Source organism: Hibiscus syriacus, unplaced genomic scaffold (assembly GCF_006381635.1).
Source record: "Hibiscus syriacus cultivar Baekdansim isolate YM2019G1 unplaced genomic scaffold, ASM638163v2 tig00008916_pilon, whole genome shotgun sequence".
NCBI lineage: Eukaryota > Viridiplantae > Streptophyta > Magnoliopsida > Malvales > Malvaceae > Hibiscus > Hibiscus syriacus.
The window spans coordinates 2,802-22,726 of NW_024062177.1; the positions used below are offsets into that span (position 1 = coordinate 2,802).

At 35.9% G+C, this 19,925-nt stretch overlaps 5 protein-coding genes across 5 annotated transcripts; 4 read left to right on the forward strand and 1 right to left on the reverse strand.

The window, feature by feature from the left end:
• Positions 1–970: 970 nt before the first annotated feature.
• On the forward strand, positions 971–6,203 carry LOC120202545 (sucrose nonfermenting 4-like protein). The gene is made up of 7 exons (XM_039202968.1): positions 971–1,121; positions 1,758–2,159; positions 2,361–2,424; positions 2,525–2,573; positions 3,114–3,225; positions 3,350–3,425; positions 6,143–6,203. Exons 2-7 carry the CDS (start codon positions 1,949–1,951, stop codon positions 6,156–6,158), a joined length of 528 nt encoding a protein of 175 aa, XP_039058899.1. The 5' UTR covers positions 971–1,121; positions 1,758–1,948; the 3' UTR covers positions 6,159–6,203.
• LOC120202544 lies at positions 4,196–8,305 on the forward strand. Its single transcript, XM_039202966.1, has 2 exons — positions 4,196–5,410; positions 8,107–8,305. The coding sequence occupies exons 1-2, from the start codon at positions 4,556–4,558 to the stop codon at positions 8,173–8,175; spliced, it is 924 nt and encodes a 307-aa protein (XP_039058897.1). The 5' UTR covers positions 4,196–4,555; the 3' UTR covers positions 8,176–8,305.
• Positions 8,306–8,388: 83 nt separating this feature from the next.
• Positions 8,389–9,869, forward strand: LOC120202539. The gene is made up of 4 exons (XM_039202962.1): positions 8,389–8,448; positions 8,530–8,643; positions 9,016–9,436; positions 9,523–9,869. The coding sequence occupies exons 1-4, from the start codon at positions 8,389–8,391 to the stop codon at positions 9,867–9,869; spliced, it is 942 nt and encodes a 313-aa protein (XP_039058893.1).
• A 1,504-nt stretch (positions 9,870–11,373) lies between these two features.
• On the forward strand, positions 11,374–12,625 carry LOC120202543 (transcription termination factor MTERF6, chloroplastic/mitochondrial-like). The gene has a single exon (XM_039202965.1). It carries the CDS (start codon positions 11,416–11,418, stop codon positions 12,580–12,582), a length of 1,167 nt encoding a protein of 388 aa, XP_039058896.1. The 5' UTR covers positions 11,374–11,415; the 3' UTR covers positions 12,583–12,625.
• A 1,519-nt stretch (positions 12,626–14,144) lies between these two features.
• Positions 14,145–15,053, reverse strand: LOC120202540 (ethylene-responsive transcription factor ERF086-like). The gene has a single exon (XM_039202963.1). The coding sequence runs from the start codon at positions 15,009–15,011 to the stop codon at positions 14,145–14,147; it is 867 nt and encodes a 288-aa protein (XP_039058894.1). The 5' UTR covers positions 15,012–15,053.
• Positions 15,054–19,925: the final 4,872 nt, after the last annotated feature.

Sequence of the window (19,925 nt, forward strand, 5' to 3'; positions counted from 1 at the left end):
GCCAAATTTTGGCAGCCATTCTTCAAGCAGCCGGCGGCTAAATAATTTCAAAGGGGGGCTGCTAATTTTTTTATTATTTTGTAATAGGGATAATTATAAAATTGAGTCATTGAACTTTAGGGTATTTATAAGATTAACCCTTAAGTTTCAACTATAAATACCCTAGCTCATTTAGCTTCAAAATCATCCCAAAATCATTTCTTCCTTCTAATACTAGAGAGCTTTCTTTGTAGTAAGTGTTTTGTAAACACCTGTAAATTTTATCTCTTAGTAAAAGATCTGCAGCAGTCTGGAGACGTAATCACAATTGGCTGAACTCCGTTATCAATTTTTCGGGTATTATTTTTCTGTTTTTATTTCACATTCTCACTAATCTGGTTATAGGAAAATTACTCGTTCTCGGTTTATTTCCTAACAGTTGCCTTGGACGTTGCTTTGCCTGTAAAACAAGAGTTTCATATTCTGTTTGCACAGGTATCTGTCTAGTTTACTCAGATTAGGATTTAGCTGTTTTTGGACATTATGCAACTATTATTTTCATATAACGTTTCGTGATAGCCACATAATCTGCCACAATAGAAAAGCGAAGAAAGAGAAAAAGAGGAAACTTCTGTACTTTTCTTTTGTTGCTTCTTAATAACATGCTACATAGTTGCTTGTTGCTTATAAAGAGCTTGGATAAATATGCTTCTGAGTCGTGCCATTTTCAGGGCATCCCCTTGGCTCCTCTTTGGGACTTCCGCAAGGAGAAGTTTGTTGGAGTTATTAGTGCTTCAGATTTTATATTGATTCTGAGAGAGATATGTTCATAATGCAGAATCACATTTTTTTATAGTAACAAGTCTTCCAAAATGTACTGAGATTTCCTTTTATTCTAATTTCAACAACTAGAAAGTTTCTAGTTTTTAACTAATAGACTTATCTGATAGATGGAGCTTATTTTTCTGTGTATCTCTCTTAATGCATACATTTTTTTTGTTATGCAGCTTCTAAAGCATCAATCAAATTTGACAGAGGAAGAGCTTGAAACACAAAGTATCGCTGCCTGGAAGCAGGGAAAGGCTTACATGACAGGACAAGTTGATGGGCATGTGAGACCAATTCCGAAAGATCTTATCTATGTTAGTGTTCAGTATGGTGGTCGCTCTGGATAATAGCTTAAGAAAGACATTATTTTCATTCACATGCATGTGCATTTTATGTTTGTTTGTACAAAGCACCTGCTTCTCCATATGTGTTTTTATGTTTTAATTTTCATAGACATCTGCAAAAATATCTAGGTTAGTGTGACCCAATAACTTGGTGGCAACTAGTTAGTTTTGCTATATTATCTTGCCAGAATCTTACTTTGGCACAATTTCAAATTTGGCTATCGTGCATTTTCAAGAATCAAATTCAGTGGGAAAACAAGTACACAACACCCATCCGGGGATCTGATTTCATGTATCTGCAAGAATTTTAGTGTTGGGAAAAGAAAATGTCTAGATCATTAACTAGCAATCTTCTCCTTTTCAAGCAACCAAACTCGAGTAAAATAGTTTTCAATTGATTCAAAAAAATAAAAAGCTCTTTCATTTTATTTCTTCTTCCCCAACACTAGTTGCCAAATGCCTATTTAGTCCTTTCCATTCTCCTTTTTGCTTTGTCTTTTTGAGAAGGCTATGTCTTTAGATCCTTGTCATGTATCATTTGAGAAAGGCTGCATTTTTGGTACCTGCATATGTGAGTTATGTTTTAGACCCTTGTTGATTATGCAGGTTAGCCCATGTGATAATTTGAAGGACGTAGCTTTGAAAATTTTGCAAAATGGAGTAGCTATAGTTCCTGTTATCCATTCATCATCGGAAGATAGTTCGCATCCCCAGTTATTACTTCTTGCTTCTCTTGCCGGAATATTAAAATGTAAGCCTCTTAACAGTTTGTTGTCAATTAACAATATCTGTTCAACATGCATGGCTCCTTAATCAATGGAGTTCGATTTCTAGGTATATGCAAGTATTTTAAACATTGTCCCAACCCTTTGCCCATACTACAATTACCGATCTATGCAATCCCTCTGGGTACATGGGTTCCTAGAAATGGAGAAACCAGCAGTCGGCCATTTGGAATGCTGAGACTTACTGCCTCTCTTAGTTCCGCATTAAATATGCTAGTTGAAGGTGTGTTTCCCGTTCTGTCAAACGGTTTACGGAAGGAATGAGATAATATAAATCACCAGGAGAGAAAAAAGGGATTTTTTATGGTTTCTTGAAGATGGAAGAACTAGCTTAGCTTTAAGATCTCGAGAGGCCACCTCAAATTGATTAGGGTATTCATGTATATGTTGGTATGATATAAAGTTTTGCTCTTTGTTTTCACAGCTAAAGTAAGTTCAATACCTATAGTTGATGATAATGATTCTTTAGTGGACATATATTGTCGGAGGTAAGGTTTCGTTCTTGATTGATATCTTTCAAGCGTGCAAAACTTACTCAGTTTTGGTTGAGGATGATAATTATTCATTATTTCATTGGCTTTTTTTCAGCGATATTACAGCTTTGGCAAATAATGTAAATGAAATGACTGTTCATCAGGTTACTGCTGTGGCTTTTGTTCTTCATTTTCTCTGGTTTATGCATTTAACTATCAATGCAAGGTTCGATTGTTGAGGTAGTTTGGGATCCGATAATTCTTGTAGGTGGATTTCAAATATTCTTTTCTGTAATTTTTCTGGGTACTCCCAAACAAGGTTCTGCAGTGTAATTTCTCATAATGACTAGTATTCTGCAAGTGTCACGGTCAGTCCTGACCCTGTGGCACAAGCAACATGTGATGTTGCTTTGGAGGTCCAAAGGTCGCATGATTGGTGAAATTTTGATCGAAGAATCTCAGTTGCAAATTGTAAACGTAACGAATAGACGAACTGACATTAAATGTTTCTCTGATTGCACCAACTCCTTTCATCTTCTTATGAAAGTTTAAATCAATAACATTTTCGATGTTCTGACCAATGGCTGTTGCATCTACTTGGATTCAGCTGATAAAAAAAAGCTGATACATCGGTTGAAAACCTTATGCTACAGAGAACTTGTTTCCTAATCTCCCGTTTACTCTTTTGTCGGTTTTTATTTTAGGCATTGCAATGGGGACAAGATTCCAACCCTCCTTATGAGAGAACTCAAAGATGTCAAATGTGTTTGCGCACCGATACATTGCTTAAAGTGATGGCACAATTGTCCAACCCTGGTGACTGGCTCTCTTTCTTTCGTTTTGAAATTTCCATTAAGATTGGTGTTTCTTTTACTTTTAAGAAGGCTAATGATCATTGTGAAGGATACATCATTTACTAAATAGTGAAAAATGATTTCAGGTGTTAGACGGCTTGTTATTGTGGAAGCTGGAAGTAACCGTGTAGAAGGCATCATCTCGCTTACCGACATTTTCAGGTTCTTACTAGATTAGAGTCAAATACGGTGCCTATAACCTATGAGGGAATTTTTCTTTCAGTTTCGGACTCCCATGTCTTGTGGGCGCAAATCCCTGCCCCCCACCAATGCTCCAGAAGATCTTATCTCATTCAACCATTGATTTTGGCCTCATTCTTTCTTGCCTGTGTTTTAGAATTTTAGGCCCCAAGAAAGAGGCTTGTAGTTTAGAAGATCTGTTAATTCTCGGTATTAAAATACAAAAATTATGTGACCGATGTAGATGCCATTGCCTTTGTCAGACCTCCAATTGTCTTCCAAAGATATAAACACACCGTGACATGATTATTCTTCACCGTGCTTATAAGATCAAACTGGTTGTGAAATTGAATATTTCAAAGGAAACCCTCCATTGAAAATATAATAGGTTCTTAACACATGGAATTTAACTTCTCAATGCGAGGCATCTTATTTAAAGTGATTTGTAGTCAGTCACTTTTAGTTCTTTGCATGGTTTTGTCACAAATGTAGAAAAATTAGGGACAAAGTTGAGACAACTAGTCAAGTTTATGGACTAAAAGTTGTTCTATCTGTTAAAACTACGTGAAAAATTAACAGTACCTACCTTGTCCAATGTCCAGAGCAGATGTCTATAGATGTCATATTTCCAATTTAAGCATAGCAGAGGGACTAAAACCAGAATTTGACCAAGTAATAAACAAGGATTAATTATTACATCACCGAACGGTGGACAACAAAATAATTGATTTTCCAAGGTTGCTGCTGGGGTTTCTTCCTTCGAACTCAGAATTCGCCCCCATTCTCAAATCCATCTTTGCCCCCTCTTAAAACAAGGTAAATCCTTTGCCTTTTTAAGTTAATTACACTTTCCCAATGATTTACTTTCTCTGCAAAACAGTTCTCCATGGGAAAAACGTAGTTACAGCCACTCAAAGTCACAAACTTTTAGGACTATCACAGTCTCTAATTCTCAGATACCTTACAAGTTCTTTAAAGGAGAATTCATTTACAGTTTCATATCTCAAAAAACAAATGTGGGTTGTCCTTAGAATCTGCTTTAAAAGCCTCCAAATCTGTTCATTTTGAATCCCCAGAGAAGCCTGACTGTGTCATTGAGGTGCTCAAGAACCATGGTTTCTCAAAACCCCAAATCATCCGCCTCATCAACAAACGCCCACAGCTGCTTACCTCAGATGCTAAAAGAATCATTTTTGCCCAAACTTGAGTTTTTAATTTCTAAAGGTGTTTCAATGCCTGACCTTGCCTCTATCTGCTCTAGTAACCCAAGTCTCTTTACCTTAAGCTTAGAAAATCAGATAATCCCGTCTTATGATTTCCTTAGTACTGTGCTTAAGCCTGAAGAGAAGATTTTCCGTGCTATGAAACGCTATCCGCGCCTTATGGGATACAATCCTTATGATATTTTGTCATCCAATATCAATACATTACTGGATAATGGAGTTGCTGAGTGTAATATTGCTTCAGCACTTTGTTCACTGCCTTCAACATTTGTTAGAAGTCCGAATAAGTTCAAGGATATGGTAGAGGAAGCAAAGGGTATGGGATTTAATCCTTCTAAGCCAATGTTTATGGTAGCACTCTATGCAATGAGTTCTATGAGTAAATTGACATGGAAGAGGAAGATTGAACTTCTTAAGAAGCTTGGTTGGTCCGAGGTAGAGATTATCGAAGCTTTTCGTAGGTATCCCACATTCGTGAGAGTGTCTGAAGATAAAATCGTGATGACAATGGATTTCCTCGTGAACAAAATGGGTCTTTCGCCTAGTGTTATTGCAAAGCGTCCCCGACTACTGTTGATGAGCATGGAGAAAAAGATTGCTCCGAGGGGTCTGTTTGCTCTAGATTTGTTGTCCAAAGGTGTTATCAAGCGTATTAACTTGCATGCATTGTTGGGGCCTTCGGATCATGTGTTTATCGAACACTTTATCAACCGCCATAAATCGGAAGCATCTCAGCTGTTAAAGTTATATCATGAAAAGTTGGATCTTTCAAAGAAGTGGAGAATTGAAGGTCACAAGCTGCTGCATTCATAGATTATTGATTGTTTTTTATTGACATTAAAAGGTTCAAATTTATTCTTGTTCCTTTGATTCAGATTCTTTTCTTTTAAGCTAAATGACAGTGACTTTTGGTTAAGAATGCTTTCAATACAATCTTTTAGCTTTTTTCTTCTTTTTGCCATTAGTAAAGCTTGAAGCTGAGTCTGTGCTCTAATAATTTGATGTGCTGTTATGTATGATAATGCCATATCTTCGCTTTGAGTGAATTTACGGTTGGTATAATATGCTGCTATTCTGAAACTGCTCTGTTACTCTCCTGCCTCCTATGGTTAAGGTAATGAAAATGTTTGAATGTTTTTCTTCAAACTCAATTACACAATAAATGCCAGATTCCAGACACTCTCCCTAGTACCCGGTTACGCATGGCTCAAGAGCCTTCATGCCTGATATCCTACATTATGGGAACTGAATCATTCTACTGCTCAATTGCTCAAGAGTTCCTCGCCTCCAAATGATTTTAGTGTTGGGCTCTACTGGTTGTCATTAGGATAAGCAATGTAGCATCTGATAGTTTGGGATTTTAATCATTTCTTGTAAGTGAGAAAAATGGTTTCAGGTGTTAGACGGCTCGATATCGTGGAAGCCAGAAGTAACTGTGTAGAAGGCATCATCTCGCTTACCGGCCGGCATTTTCAGGTTCTTACTCGGTTAGAGTCAAGTAAATTGTTGATAACCTATTGAAAGAAGGTTTCTTACTATTTAGAAGGCATCATCCCTGCTCCCCCAATGTAGATGCCATTTCCAGCCATTGTCTGACCTCTAATTGTTTTTGAAAGCTATAAACACACAATGACATGATTATTCTTCACCATGTTTATATAAAATCTAACAGGTTGTGAATTTGAATATTTGCTTTGCAAACCCTCCATTGAAAAATTACTAGAGACTGTTCTTATTACATGGAAACTAATATTTTCAATGTGAGACAACCTGTTTAAAGTAACTTTTAGTCCTTAAACTTGGTAAAGCTTTTCAATTTAGTCTATGATTTTTTTTCACATTAGCCACTGAATTTGGATTTTTGATCCACTTTTAGTCCTTTGGTTGATGTGGAGATTGTGTCAATTTCATGGAATAATGAGGGAAATAGATTTAGGGACTAAGTTGAGAAAAGTAGTCAAATTTTTTATCCCTCAAAATTACATGAAATTAAACAGTCCGTACCTTTTCCAACGCATCTTTGTGGCTTTCATAGATGTAAAATTCGAGGATCAAATTTTGTAAACTTGGGGTATTATAGATTTAAATTTTAAGCATTGTAGATGGGCCAAAACCATAATTTGACCTACTAATAAATAGCGATTATCACGCAACTATCCAAAATGACTAGTTTTTTCAAGGCTACTGCTGGGGTTTTCTTCCTTTAAAGGCAGAAGCTGCCCATTAACATTTCAAGAAGAAATCAAATTCTTTTCAAACCCTCCCCAACAGACCCAAAAAAAGAAGAAGGTAAATCTCGTCTTTTTAACTTAATTACACTCTCATGTCTTACTTCCTCTGCAAAACAATTCTCCATGGGAGAAATGTAGTTACAGCCACTCAAAGTCGCAAACTTTTAGGACTATCAAAGTCTCTATAATTCTCAGATCCCTTACAAGTTCTTCAAATGAGAATTCATTTACAGATTCATACCTCAAAAACAACTGTGGGTTGTCCTTAGAATCTGCTTTAGAAGCCTCCAAATCTGTTCATTTGGAAACCCCAGAAAAGCCTGACTGTGTCATTGCGGTTCTCAAGAACCATGGTTTCTCAAAACCCCAAATCACCCGCCTCATCAACAAACGCCCAGCACTGCTTACCTCAGATGTTGAAGGAACCGTTTTGCCTAAACTTGAGTTTTTAACCTCTAAAGGTGTTTCAATGCCTGACCTTGCCTATATCTTCTCTAGTAACCCAGCTCTCTTTGCCACAAGCTTAGAAATAGAATAATCCCATCTTATAATTTCCTTAGTAACGTGCTCAAGTCTGATGAGAAGATTTTCCGTGCCGTGAAACACTATCCGCGCCTCATGGACTACAGTATCAGTACTTATGATGTTTTGTCATCCAATATCAATACCTTGCTTGATAATGGAGTTGCTGAGTGTAATATTGTTTCAACACTTTGTTTACTGCCTACAACATTTGTTAGAAGTCCGAAAAAGTTCAATGATATGGTAGAAGAAGCAAAGGATATTGGATTAAATCCTTCTAAGCCAATGTTTGTGGTAGCACTCTCGGCATTGAGTTCAATGAGTAAACTGACATGGAAGAGGAAGATTGAAGTTTTTAAGAAGCTTGGTTGGTCCGAGGAGGAGGTTCTCGAAGCTTGTCGTAGGTATCCCTCGTTCATGAGGGTGTCTGAGGATAAACTTGTGGTGACAATGGATTTCCTCATGAATGAAATGGGCTTTTCGTCTAGTGTTATTGCAAAACGTCCCCAACTTTTGTCGATGAGCATAGAGAAAAAGATTGTTCCTAGGGGTCTGTTTGCTCTAGATCTGTTGTCCAAAGGAGTTATCAAGCATATTTACTTGAGTTCATTGTTTGGGCCTTCGGATCATGTGTTTATCGAGAACTTTATCCGCCACCATAAATCAGAAGCATCTCAGCTGTTAAAGTTATATCATGAAAAGTTGGATCTTTCAAAGAACTGGAGAGTGGATGGTTGCAAGCTGCAGCATTTATAGGCTATTGACATCAAAAGGTTCAAAATTACTACTGTTCCTTTGATTCGGATTCTTTTAAGCTAAACGTGCTTGACATTTCCGCTAAGAATGCTGTTAATACAATCTTTTAGCTCTTTTCTTCTTGTTGCCATTAGTTAAGCATGAAGTTGACTCATTGCTCTAATGATTTGATGTGCTATTACTGATGATTATGCCCTATCTTTGCTTCTGAAAATGCATTGTTATGCTTGCTTTTGGAACCATCACCTTTTTACTTCATGTCGATTTAAGAAGGTAATGATTATAGTGAAGGGTCTACTAGTTGCCATTAGGATCTTTGATGCAGCATTTGATAGTTCGTGATAAATGGCTTAGGTATTAGAAGACTCGTTATTGAGGAAGCGGGAGGGAAGTAACCTTGTAGAAGGCATCATCTCGCTTACCGACATTTTTAGATTCTCTTACTTGGTTAGAACCTATCCAAGGAAGGTTTCTTTCACCGATTTTCGGACTCCCATGTCTAGTGGGCACCATTCCCTGCCCTTTGGGCTTTGATGCTCCAAAGATAAAATTAAAGTATAAAGCTTAAAATTTAAATTTAAGAATAATAGAGGGACCTAAACCACAATTTGACCAAACAATCGACTCCAAAAGAATTGATTTTTCCATGTTACTGCTTAGGTTTTCTTCCTTTGAACCCAGATGCTGCCCCCATTCAAATTTCGAAGAAGAAATCTTTACCTTTCCCCCCTCCAATGCCTTTTTAACTCGATTATACTTTCCCAATGCTTTACTTCCTCTGCAAAACCATTCTTCATGGGAGAAACGTTGTTACAGCCACTCAAAGTAGCAAACTTTTAGGATTATCAGTCTCTAATTCTCAGATACCTTACAAGGTCTTCAAATGAGAATTCATTTACAGTTTCATACCTCAAAAACAAATGTGGGTTGTCCTTAGAATCTGCTTTAAAGGCCACCAGATATGTTCATTTTGAATCCCCCGAAAAGCCTGACTCTGTCCTTGCCGTTCTCAAGAACCATGGTTTCTCAAAGCCCCAAATCACCCGCCTCATCAAGGGACGCCCGGCAGTGCTTACATCAAATGTTGAGAAAACCATTTTGCCCAAGCTTGAGTTCTTAATCTCTAAAGGTGTTTCAAACCCCGACCTTGCCCATATCTTGTCTCATAACCCAACATTTTTGTTCTCAAGCTTAGAAAATAATATACGCCCATCTTATAATTTCCTTAGTACCGTGCTTAAGTCCAGTGAGAAAATTATCCGTGCCCTGAAACGATGAGGTGCCTCATCGGCTACTGCCGATATGATATGTTCTTATCCAATATCAATACTTTGCGGGATAATGAAGTTGCTGAATGTAATATTGCTTCAACATTTTGTTCACAGCCTACAACGTTTTTTAGAAGTCCACGTAAATTTAAGGATATGGTAAAGGAAACAAAGGAAATGGGATTTACTCCTTCTAAGCCATTGTTTATGGAAGCACTCTATGCGATGAGTTCAACGAGCAAACCGACATGGAAGAGGAAGATTGATTTCTTTAAAAAGTTTGGTTGGTCTGAGGAGGAGGTTTTTGAAGCTTTTCGGAGGTATCCTTCGTTCATTTCGTTTTCTGAGTACAGATATATGGTGATGATCGATTTCCTTGTGAACAAAATGGGCTTTCCGTCTAGTGTTTTCGTGAAACCTCCCTAATTTCTGCAGATGAGCTGGGAGAAAAAGACTGTTCCTAGGGGTCTGTTTGCTCTAGATCTGTTGTCCAAAGGAGTTATCAAGCGTATTTACTTGAGTTCATTGTTTGGGCCTTCGGATCATGTGTTTATTGAGAACTTTATCAACTGCCATAAATCGGAAGCATCTCAGCTGTTAAATTTATATCATGAAAAGTTGGATCTTTCAAAGAACTGGAGAGTGGATGGTTGCAAGCTGCAGCATTTATAGGCTATTGACAATAAAAGGTTCAAAGCTACTCTTGTTCCTTTGAGTCGGATTCTTTTAAAGCTAAAACGTGCTCGATATTGCGGCTAAGAATGCTGTTAATACAATCTTTGTAGCTTCTTTTCTTCTTGGTGCCATTAGTTAAGCTTGAAGTTGACTCATTGCTCTAATGATTTGATGTGCTATTACTTAGGATCTTTAATGTAGCATTCGATAGTTCGGATAGATCATTTACTATAACTGTGAAAAATGGTTTCTGCTGTTAGACGACTCGTTATTGTGGAAGCGTGAAGTAACCATGCTGTTAGACGACTCGTTATCGTGGAAGCGTGAAGTAACCATGTAGAAGGCATCATCTTGCTTACCGGCATTTTCAGGTTCTTACTTGGTTAGAACCTATCAAAGTATCGGTTTCTACAGCGAGTTTCGGATTTCCATGTCTTGTAGGCACCGTTCTTTGCCCTTCAATGCTCCAAAGATCCAATCTCATTCAACCATTGACGTTGGCCTCTTGCTTTGTTGCCTGTGTTTTAGAATTTTTATGCCCCAAGAAAGAGGCATGCTATTTAAAAGACTAGTTGATATTCCCTCATTGCTCAATGTTGACCAATGTAGATGTCATTTGCCAGCCATTATCTGTGGTGTTATTTTTTATTGTCTTTCAAAGCTATAAAGATTCCATGACATGATTGATCTTCACCATTCATGTAGCGTCTAACAGGTTGTGAATTTATTTATGAGCATAAGGTAATACATTAATAATATATAAAGTTAAATGATTTATTCTTGACCATTCTCAAGGACAGAGTTAGAATTGAATTTTGAAGAGATAAGTTATTTAATTTTGGAATGAATATGATCTCGGACAGTGATTAAACCATAAAAATTAAGGGCGTTAGGGTTTAATTTTTCAATTTAAAAATTGGAAGGGTTTTAAAATAAATTGAAAAAAAATGAGGGCCAGACTATTTCATTAATTTTAAAATTGACAAAATCTTAAAAATAATTAAACTATAAAATTTTAAAAAGAATAAAACCTTAATATCAATGATTTTAAAACAATTATAGCAACTTAAAAAGTAATTAAACCATCAAAATTAGAAGAAATGGCTCCTCCAACCTATAACCTGCCTCCATCATCCTTCTACGAAAATTGAGAAGTTTCTGCTGGGGTTTTCTTCCTCTAAACCCTGGAGCTGCCCCCATTCAAATTTTATAGAAGAAATCAAATCATTTTTCCTCCAAAAAAAGAGAAAAAACAGGTAAATCTCACGCCTTTTTGTTATCTCAATTATACCTTCCCATGTTTTACTTTCTCTGCAAAAGAATTCTTCATGGGAGGACCACTCAAAGTCCCAAACTTTTAGGATTATCGCATCCTCTAATTCTCAGATACATATCTAGTTCTTCAAACGAGCATACATTTACAGTTTCATACCTCAAAAACAAATGTGGGTTGTCCTCAGAATCTGCTCTAAGAGCTTCCAAATCTGTTAATTTCGAAACCCCAGAAAAACCCGACTCTGTAATCGCCGTTTTCAAGAACCATGGCTTCTCAAAACCCCAAATCATTCGCCTCATCAAGAGACGCCCAAAAGTGCTTACCTCGGATGCTAAAAGAACCATTTTGCCTAAACTTGAATTCTTCATCTCTAAAGGTGTTTCACTTCCTGACCTTGCCCATGTCTTGTCTGGTAACCCAGCTTTGCTGTCCTCGAGCTTAGAGAATCAAATACTCCCATCTTATAATTTCCTTAGTAGCATGCTTAAGTCCGATGAGAGGATTTTCCATGCCGTGAAACGATATCCACGGCTTATGGGGTATGATCCTAATGATATTTTGTTATCCAATATCAATACTTTGTTGGATAATGGAGTTGCTGAATGTCATATTGTTTCAACGCTTAGTTCGCTGCCTTCCACTTTTGTTAGAAGTCCAAATAAGTTTAAGGATATGGTGGAAGAAGTAAAGGATATGGGGTTTACTCCTTCTAAGCCAGTGTTTATAATAGCACTCTATGCAATGAGTTCGATGAGTAAACCGACATGGAAGAGGAAGATTGAATTTTTCAAGAAGCTTGGTTGGTCCGAGGAGGAGTTTTTCGATGCTTTTCGTAGGTATCCCACTTTCGTGAGGGTGTCTGAGGATAAATTCATGGTGACAATGGATTTCCTTGTTAACAAAATGGGTTTTTCGTCTAGTGTTTTTGCAAAACGTCCCCGAGTGCTGATGATGAGCATGGAGAAAAAGATTGTCCCGAGAGGTCTGTTTGCTCTCGACTTGTTGTCCAAAGGTGTTATCAAGCATATTAACTTGCAGGCGTTGTTGGAGAGTTCGGAACATGTGTTCATTGAGAACTTTGTCAACCGTCATAAAGAGGAAGCATCTCAGTTGTTAAAGCTATATCATGAAAAGTTAGAGCTTTCGAAAAACTGGAGAATAGATGGTTACAAGCTGCAGCATTTATAGGATATTGACATTAAAAGGTTCTAATCGTCCTCTTGTTCCTCTAAGTAAGTTGGATTCATTTAAGCTAAAATTTGCTTGACATTTTGGTTAAGAATGTTGTTAATACAATGTTTTAGCTTTTTTTCTCTCATCTTTTTCTGCCATTAGAAAAGGTTGAAGTTGACTCATTGCTATAATAATTTGATGTGCTATTATGTATGATCTTTGCTAGGAGTGTATTTAGGGTTCGCTGAGCTAATATTAGCTATGTAAAGACAGGTTTCTGAAACCAAAATTCCATTAATTTCTGTCATTTGAAACCGTAAAGAATTCTTTACTTTGCTGCTAATGTTTATGTAGCCAATCTAATGAGCTCAAACATTATGTTTGTTGCAGCTTTACAAATTGAAGATGATTGGAACATTTGTATCATCAAACTCGATTGCACAATCGATATTGAATTCATGGCTCTTCTTTAGGAACATGACAGTCTCTAGGATCGTGTTTGATATCATAAGTTCTGGACATTGAATCATTCTACTGCTCGATTGTGTCAAACAGCACTTAGAGAATGTATGATGACAACTGGTCCTAAAGCCACTAAATCCTAGGAGAAGGCGCAACCGCTTGCCTCGCTCCTGGATCGTTCTTGCTTATTTGTGGCAGATATTTATACCCTTGACCTTCTCACAACGGGTTAGATCACCCCAAAGGTCCCGATAACATCACCAAAATAAGAGATAATGCATAAGGCGATTGCCAACACAACTAGTAGCACTACTGATGTTCATTAGAGCTACACCCCTCAATGGAACCATGGTGAGAGGTTGCCTAACCTTCTACACCGGTAAAACAGCAAAATACTGGCATTTGCAGCCCATCTTGTTGAGGTAAAAACCCAATGTAGCATTAATATTGGCCTCTCAAAGCTCCATTACCTTCGGCATAACCATCTCTTCATCAGACCAACCCCATTTCTTAAAAACACTGAATCTTCTTTCCCATTTTAGTTTACCTTTTATTGATATAATGATAGGAACATCATCGAATGTACTTTCAATGGATCAACACCCATTTTCTTTACTTCCGATTCTTTTGGAGTCGGTCCTGCGCTTGTTCTTGATCCGATCTTTTTTGAAACGGAAAAAGATTGGATCCTCGGCATTCTTCCCTTTTAACGATTATGGTGCGACAATGGAAATGCTTGATTTATTATGATATACGAATATATACTCTGAATTACTTTTTCCACCATGGGAACTCACCCAACCCCAAAGCTAGGGGTTAGCAGAGGCTTTGCTCTATGTTTAAAGGTTTAATTACATTTTTAGTCCATATTATTAAATGGGAAATTTTCATTTTTGGTCCCTCTTAAAAATTAATTCTTTCATTTAAACTCTGCGCTCACCGAGTTTGAGTTTTGAACTTTATAATGATAAAAAAAGAGTTTGAAAAAGTAGAAAATGCATCATAATCTGACAGCTCTGGTGATATTTGCAACCATTAAATCATAGTGTAAACTGAAAATGACATTGATACTTCCTTGCTGATAGATGATAAGTAGCAGAAACTTTAAAAATAACTCAAAACAGTGAATATCCGAAGTCGATTACATCACTAAAAGTAGGCATTGAACTGGTTTCTGGGATCATCATGTTGTAGTTGCTGGGAATACCGTCATTGTTGTTAAAAAAACCTCCCATGCATGCATCTTCAACCATCAATGGGGAAGTGTTGTTGGTTATAGCCAAGAGTTCATTAGAGTCGATCCCCCATGATGGTTGCTGCTGCTGCATGTCACCACCACTCCAAAGAAAACCTTGAGTTAGTTCGTCATAACCCTGAGCATAGGTATCGGAAAACGATTGGTTTGCGATCGGGTTATGGTTCATGGAAGTGTTGCAGATGTTTGAAACGTGTGAAGAACAAGAACCGGTTGGTGTCGAAGGTGGTTTCAAGCAGTTATCAGGGACAATGCAAGACAAGTAACCGGAGTTGCTACTTTGATCAGTTAAAAATAAACTATTTTCATCAACCGAGCCATCGGCACCATTGTTATTAGGTTGCACAGTGGGTTGAAATTGATACGAAGTTGGTAAAAAGGCACCTTGAAGCAAATCAGCTGCAGTGTTGTAGTTGTTGGAGTATACGAAGTTTGTTCTTGCTTGTGTTCCTTTCATGGAAAGTGCAGCTCTATCATAAGCAAGTGCTGCTTCTTGAGCCGTATCGAACGTGCCCAGCCAATGCCTTTCTTTCGTCGTTGGATCACGGATTTCAGCTGCATATCGACCCCACGGCCGACGCCTGACGCCAAGAAACCGCCCTGGGTCAGCTTGCTTCCTTCGGCCTCGCCTTTCACCAGGTTGAGATGGGGCAGTGTTCCTTTGAAGCAAAGCGAAACCAGCTTGGGTTTCAATAGCTTCATAAGTTTTTGATGAGGACATCTCCATGAAACTAGTAATGGATCCTGGTTTCTTTATATATATATATATATATATGGCACAGCTGAGAATGTGGAGATAGGAGAAGAAGGGATAGATTGTGTGTTTTGACGGAAGTGGTGAATTCAAAGTGCAAAGGGAAGTCTTTTAAAGAGACCAACTGCTTGCTGTTGTCACCTTTTTGTACCTTCTTTCAGATTTTTATATGTACTTTTCTTTTAGGCTTGTTAGAAAACATTCTTTCATCCAATCTTAGTTCGATCGATAATTTTTAAAATTTATGAATTTGAATATATTTTAATATAATTATTTTTAATTTAAAAAATATAAATAATTTAAGAAAAGGTTTTCACCCTTTAATTGTCTTAAGTCTCTCAAATTTATCAATCAATTTTTAGGGATAATTTCACTGGTAAAAAAAAGATTATTCATTTTAGAGATTCTGAATTCGAGCAGCTATGTCTGCAAGAAGTGTGCGCGTTGTCAATAATTTAAGATAACTATGAATAAATGTTATCTTATAATAACCTAAACTGTTAAAGAAAGAATGCATACACATGGGGTTAATTATCAGCCAATACCCTATACTCTTCGAATTCTTGAAGGTTAGTCCCTTTATTTGATTTATTAGTTTTTGTTTAAACTAAATAAGAAGTCCGGCTAAATTTATAGGATTAAAAATAGAGGGACTATTTGACGAAGTGGCAAATTTATTGTTTGTTGGCATCTTAGATTAGGGTTCGAGTCTTGTGTCATTCATCCCCTCCTCCAAATTTGTAATTAAAAAAAATAGAGGGATTAAATTTCAAAAGTTCGAAGAGTATAAGTGACATAGGCATAATTAGACCCATATGCATATATTTTTCAATGTATGTTAATTTTTGTATTTAATACAAAATTAGTACTTTAAATAGAAAATTAATTAAATTTAAAACCCCCTTGGAATTTTGTGAACAAAATTCAAAGGTCAAATTTTGTCATTAGTCCATGTACCATGTATAAGTTATAGATTTAGTCTATATATTTTAATTTAATCAATTTTAGTTCCTAAACATTTTGAATGTTGAAATTTCAGTCATGACCCAAAAAAAACAAGGACATTATGACTAGGTTATAAGGACTTAAAATAATTAAATTGGAGTAGAAATCAAATCTACAACATACGCATAATATGAGGATTGATTGTAGAATTATATCATTGAAGAAAAGACAAATAAAGATGGCCTCGAGAAATATCGGGAAACTTTTCAATCTTGTCTTTGTTCTTTCTACAAAAGCGAGAAAAATTAGGGTTTAGTCAAAAGGGTAATCAAATTAGGGCTTTAAAGAACAAATTATAAAAAGCAAAGGTTTTATCATATCCCCTTTAATTTCAATTAAACTTGGGTTTCACATACGTTGGGAAGGGGGGGAGAGTAGTCATAATCAAATGGATCAACCCTAAACTTGATTGAATAATGGATCAAATAATATGTTTTAAGTTACAAGTATAAGAGATCGTTATTCTCTTTAGAGGACCCAAATTTAAATAGATGTCTATGCAGGTCGCGTGTGCTTTGTCAATAGACTAAAAATATGAACATATATTATCTTATAACAATCTCATACTATTCAAAAAGATTTGAATAAATTAACAAATAAACATGAGATCAAAATATTTAATTATGAAATAAATGATGATCGGTTTAAATAGGGATGAACCGATAGAGTGTTGAAGGAAGCAATTGTACTATTTGAAATGTAAATTCTCATAGTATTTTATTTTTGTTCTATATAGAGGATTTTTTTTTCGCACCCTCTAAAATTTTAATATAACCTCGTAAAAGTCCGTACCCTCTATTATTTAGATATATTCTTTGAATTTAAACCTATTTAAGCATGTTCAATGTTAGATTTAAGAGCTTGAGAGATTAGAAACATTACATAAAAATATTCAAACATTTTCTAAAAATGAAAAGGATCATAATATTTAGTGAAATATATTCAAGTTTGTGAGGTTGGTCCAAGGAAAACATCTTCTTTTCCTCATATTCTGGTTAGACCAAGAAAAAGAAATGTTTGGTTTCCATGGAAATGCCACATGCAAAACAAGACATTGGAAAAGCATTGTCTTTTTTTTTTTTTTTAATAAATGAAGTCCTTTTAGCCTGGCTTTGCATGAAAGTTCACTCATGGAAGTTACCATTTGAAGAGAAGGGAAAAGCTTGGTCAAGCCTCTTTTCTGAAAAGATGTGAGTCCAGTTAGACTATATATATGGAGAAGTGTAATGATTTGACACTGACTAAATTGATTTAATAAAATAAAATAAAATATAATTTTATATAATTAACCAGGACAAAATTTTAATGATCAGAAGAGCAATAAATAAATATATTTCAATAAATTTAATTTTTAAATTTTATGATGATATATATGATCTAGTTAGCTGACTATGCATATAATTATATCTTGTTAATTGGTTAAATATCAATATGAAATTTTCAGGATAAAATTTGTACTCAACCCTATGTAAATATATATTTTTTGTTTATATTAAGTAAAATAATGAAGAAATATGAAGTGAATCTTATTATAATTATCTTTAAATATATAAATCTTTATAATATTTGATTTAAATTAATCAATTAATAAATAAAATATTAATAATTAATAAAATAAAATAAAAAATTATGCACATTCTAAAAAAACCCATCAATTTTTTATTATTATTTCTCTAGTACTAAAGGTAACCCGAATTTAGGGGAAAAGATGATTGTCTTTCATAGAACTTTGGACTTTGACTTAAAAATTGAAAATTAATTTAATTTAATTTTTATCGTGAAATATTTCCATTTTTGCTGTGATTTTATTTTACTTTTAATACCTTTTTGGTTTAGTTTAGTTTTGGCTCCCTCTTAATTAGTCAATCAGTCAACACACACTCGCGGCCTTCCACAGAACTAATCAATTTGCTTTTATTATTTTAGTCCCTAAACAAATATAAGAACTTCATCTTGTCCCCCACCTAATTAGGTTACAAAAGAGGTGCATTGGATTAATTAAGTTGAGTTTAATTTTAGAATTGAGATAAAATAAGACATAGTTAGCCACATAAATGCAATTTATAGAAAAAGTATTTGAGGTTTTTTATTAAAAAAATTATATATGTTAATTATATATGATCTAATAGATTAAGACGTTAGTCCTTTAAATAATATCTTAGATTCAAATTTAAGTATTATAAATAAGGGTAAAGTACACAAATGATCCTCCAACAATAGGAAATTGCTTTATTGAATCCCTCGACTATTAAAAGCTACAAAATTATCCCCTGACTATAGGGAATTCCTTTGTTGAGATACTCGACTATTAAAAGTTACAAAATAGTCACCCGGCTATTCATTATGTTCCAATTTTGTCATTTTTCGTTAAAAAATTAACGGTCATCTGGACTGAAAGTTAACATGTTGATTAAGATATGATAGTCGTTTGAGATTATGAGATCATATTTTTTTTCATGTCTGAGTAAATAGGTTAACCTTCAGCTCAGACTGTCGTTATTTTTTTTAACGGAAAAGGACGAGTTTGGAACATAATAAATAATCGGGTGACCATTTTGTAGCTTTTAATAGTTAAGGGACTCAACAAAGCAACTTCCTATAGTTGGAGGACTATTTTGTAACTTTTAATAGTCGAGAGACTCAACAAAGTAATATCCTATAGTCGGTGACTATTTATGTATTTTTCCCTATAAATAAAATAAATTGGATTCAGAATGTCGTTCTTGAAGACACCAAATTTTATCCTTTAACATTATATAATATATTTACATTATAATTTATATATATATATATATATATATATATATATTTTACATATGGTGCATACATATTTACACACAAATCTGTTACATTTGCAGGCCTGCTACACGAGGCCCAACTGTACACAACCCAAACGTAGGAGTCCAAACGTGTGGGGTTTTCAGAAACCCTAAACATATGCTCTCAAACCCTAGCCTCGTCAGCGCCGCTTCAGCTACCTTTTCACGCGGCCAACACCGAGTTTCACGGCAAGACTCCCATCACCGCACGTCTCGCCTTCAACGACCGGGACTCTCGGCCACGCAAAGAAATAAACAACAACAACATCAGTGTTTTACTTTAATTTAAACTCTAAAATAGCCATTGTTTTGGGCTATAAATATTATGTAAAGCACACAAGTTTAGGGGGAGAGATTACTGCGAATACACACAGAAAGTCACCATAGCAAGCACAAAGAAAGTCAGAACACTTGTACAACATTTCGAAACAAGAAATAAAAGCGAGGTATATTAGTTGTTTACCTTTTGGTTCGCTTGATCCTTTGCACGTCAAATTTATCGTCCATCGTGTTGTTTTAAAAAAAAAAAAAATCTTTTGGCCGATGAAAAGGTGTTTTCGTTCGAGATCGTTTGTATAGATCTACGAAAACCCGAGGCCTATTTCAAAAAAAAGGTTTGAGATTTGAGTCAAAGGAGAGAAAGGCTTTCAGAAAAACCAATTTTTTATGGGTTTGCCGCCGATGATCGGTGGCCGGCGCCGACCAACGGCGGCCGGCGAGGCGGCGTGTGGCCATGTCTGGGATTTTACGGCGGCGTGTTCTTCATTTCTGAAGAACACGCATGAACAGATGAAGGAAACGAGAGAAAGAGAGGAGAGCTCTCGGGCGAGGAAGGGAGAAATGAAGATAAAAAAAAGGTTTTTGGGCTTTATACATAGCCCGTGCGGTGACCCGCGCGTCAACCCGACCCGGGGAAGGATCCGCGTGTTTTGTTAAAAGGGGTAAACTTCATTTTGGCTCCCTCTGTTTTGAAAAACATTCAATTTGGTCCCCAAACCGGTTGGGTAAACTTCATTTTGGCTCCCTCTGTTTTAAAAAACGTTTAATTTGGTCCCCAAATCGG